General features: G+C 38.9%; 1 protein-coding gene across 1 annotated transcript; it reads left to right on the forward strand.

Moving 5' to 3' along the window:
- Window positions 1-237: 237 nt before the first annotated feature.
- On the forward strand, window positions 238-1276 carry LOC138003629 (somatostatin receptor type 4-like). Its single transcript, XM_068849808.1, has one exon. The coding sequence runs from the start codon at window positions 287-289 to the stop codon at window positions 1208-1210; it is 924 nt and encodes a 307-aa protein (XP_068705909.1). The 5' UTR covers window positions 238-286; the 3' UTR covers window positions 1211-1276.
- Window positions 1277-2339: the final 1063 nt, after the last annotated feature.

Below are 2339 nucleotides of genomic sequence, written 5' to 3' on the forward strand. Positions count from 1 at the left end.
TACTACAGATGTTGTTGTCAATCAATTAGAAAGTTGTGGACAAAGGCGGCTCTTAAGTGGACACTTAAAATATCATTTTTAACCACTTTTGAGATCACCAGAAAATTTCTTTGTATACGTTTCGAATATCATTGACTTTGTAAGTCAGTAATGATTTACATTAGCAATCACAGATCTTAGCAACCAGTATTGGACCCAGGAAGCTTATGAATTTCGATAGTAGCTAAAATATGACAACTGTAAAGGAAGCCTTGGGTTCCTTACACTGGCAGTGTAATCAAGGAAGATGAATATTTCCGTTGGAAACCAAACTGCTACGAATTCATCCACAAGATTACAAGAAATTCCAGTTTTTTCTTTTGTAATGTTCTTTGGCATCACGGCGGTCGCATTACCTATTGGCATTGTTGGCAATCTACTTGTTATTGTTGTTGTTCAGAGAAAACGAGTTCTTCGCACCAACACAAACTTCTTACTCGCTAACTTAGCCGGTTCGGATCTGTTGGCATCTGTGCTGGGATACTCAGTGGCAATTGCTAGGACTTTTCCTTTGCCAGCTGTGGCAGTGGGCAAGATTCTTTGCAAAGTGAATTCGTATCTTCCCTCGGCTTCCTTTTGTTCCATTCTGACACTCACCGTCATCGCGCTGGAGCGATACAACGGGATCGTGAAGCCTCTGCGTCCAGGATTCAAGTTCGGAAAACGGACTTTACGATATTTTTGCGCCGGCATATGGTTTTTATCATTCGCTCTGGCGTCTCCTTTGGTTTATTTCGACGATTACAACTCTAGTCATCGATGTATTAGGACATGGAGTGCAATTGGGCGAGCTTACTTCTGGACTTGTGCCTCAGTGATATGCATTGGTCTTCCTTTGTCGATTATCCTCTACTGCTATGTTCGCATCATACGTACGCTGTATTTCGGATTAAGAATTATCCCGATGAACATTCCTCTTGAAATAGAAGCAAACGAGAAAAAGAAGGTTATAAAACTCTCTGTCGTTGTGACCACAGTCTTCATTTTGTCATTCCTACCGTTTTCAGTTGTTAGAGGATTGGAAATACGCGGAACACTAGTTCCTAATGAAGTCAACGTGTTCTCGCTTATCTTTGTCCTTCTGTCGTCAATTTTAAATCCTTTTATTTATGCTTTTCAAAGTACAAACTATCGAAGAGCGTTCAGGGAGGCCATAACCTGTCGCCTATGACAATGGCTACCCTCTTTAAATAAAGTATAGGAAAAATGGCCCAGGTCAAAGTTTCGTTCCCAGACTATCCGCAAGACTAGACGTAATTCTACAAAACCGAGCGATAAAGATTTTTTTTTAAGCAGGTCCAATTATGATACTCACACTGATCCTATTTTTAAGGAACTCTATTTGCTTAAATTAAAATACATACATTTATTTCAGTTAAGCGAATGACACACGGTTCAACATCTTGCAACATTTGTTGCTCAACAAAGTGTTGAACAATGCTGCACAGACGTGTTGGACGAAATAGAGCTGGGCCCGGTTCCTCGAAAGCCGATTAACGCTAATCTAGGATTAAAAATTAACCAAGCAGTTTATTTCTCTACTCCAAAATGCTGTTCAACGCAGATTTTCGGCAGAACTTTACATGAGAAGACGTCAATCTTGAAAAACAAAAAGAAGCAAAAGAAACTTTCACCAAAAAGTTGAAAACGTGAAACAAAAGTTTACGCTAATCCTGGATTAAGTTAATCGGGTTTCGAGGAACCGGGCCCTGGTCTCTATTTTCGTTCAACATCGTTCAACAACGTTCAACGTGTTGAATGGCATATTTCAACATTCAACATGGCATGACACACTCTTCAACATTTGTTCAACAACAGCTGCAACATTTGTTGATCAACAAATGTTGAACCGTGTATTACCGGCTTTAGGTCAATTTATGTTCACTTTTAGCAATTCTCATCTTCCTAATGTTTACTAGTTTCCTTTAATAATCGATTTTTCTGCGCTTGTTCTTCGCGAGGAAACAGATTTAATTTCATATAAGCCGCGTGGTTTCGTTTAGGTTTCATCCCGAACTTTTCTCTTCATCTTGTAAATTTGTATTCTTGTGATGCATGCAGTATAGCAAAATGAATTTACAAAAAAAAAAAAAAAAAAAAAAAGGAAGAAAAACGTCCATATCTTTTGGTAACTGCCACGAGCTTAGGACTTGAGGAAGTTATTTTAAGTTGTGTCGGTGTTGACTTTGGCAGCATTTCTTGACATAACAAAGAGGATTTAATGACAAAATACAATCCTGCTGCAAATGCGGTGCTGTTCTTTGCCGTTGTTTTCACTGGCAAACAATTCATGTGATTGG

This window comes from Montipora foliosa, chromosome 5 (genome assembly GCF_036669935.1).
Source record: "Montipora foliosa isolate CH-2021 chromosome 5, ASM3666993v2, whole genome shotgun sequence".
Classification (NCBI taxonomy): Eukaryota; Metazoa; Cnidaria; class Anthozoa; order Scleractinia; family Acroporidae; genus Montipora; species Montipora foliosa.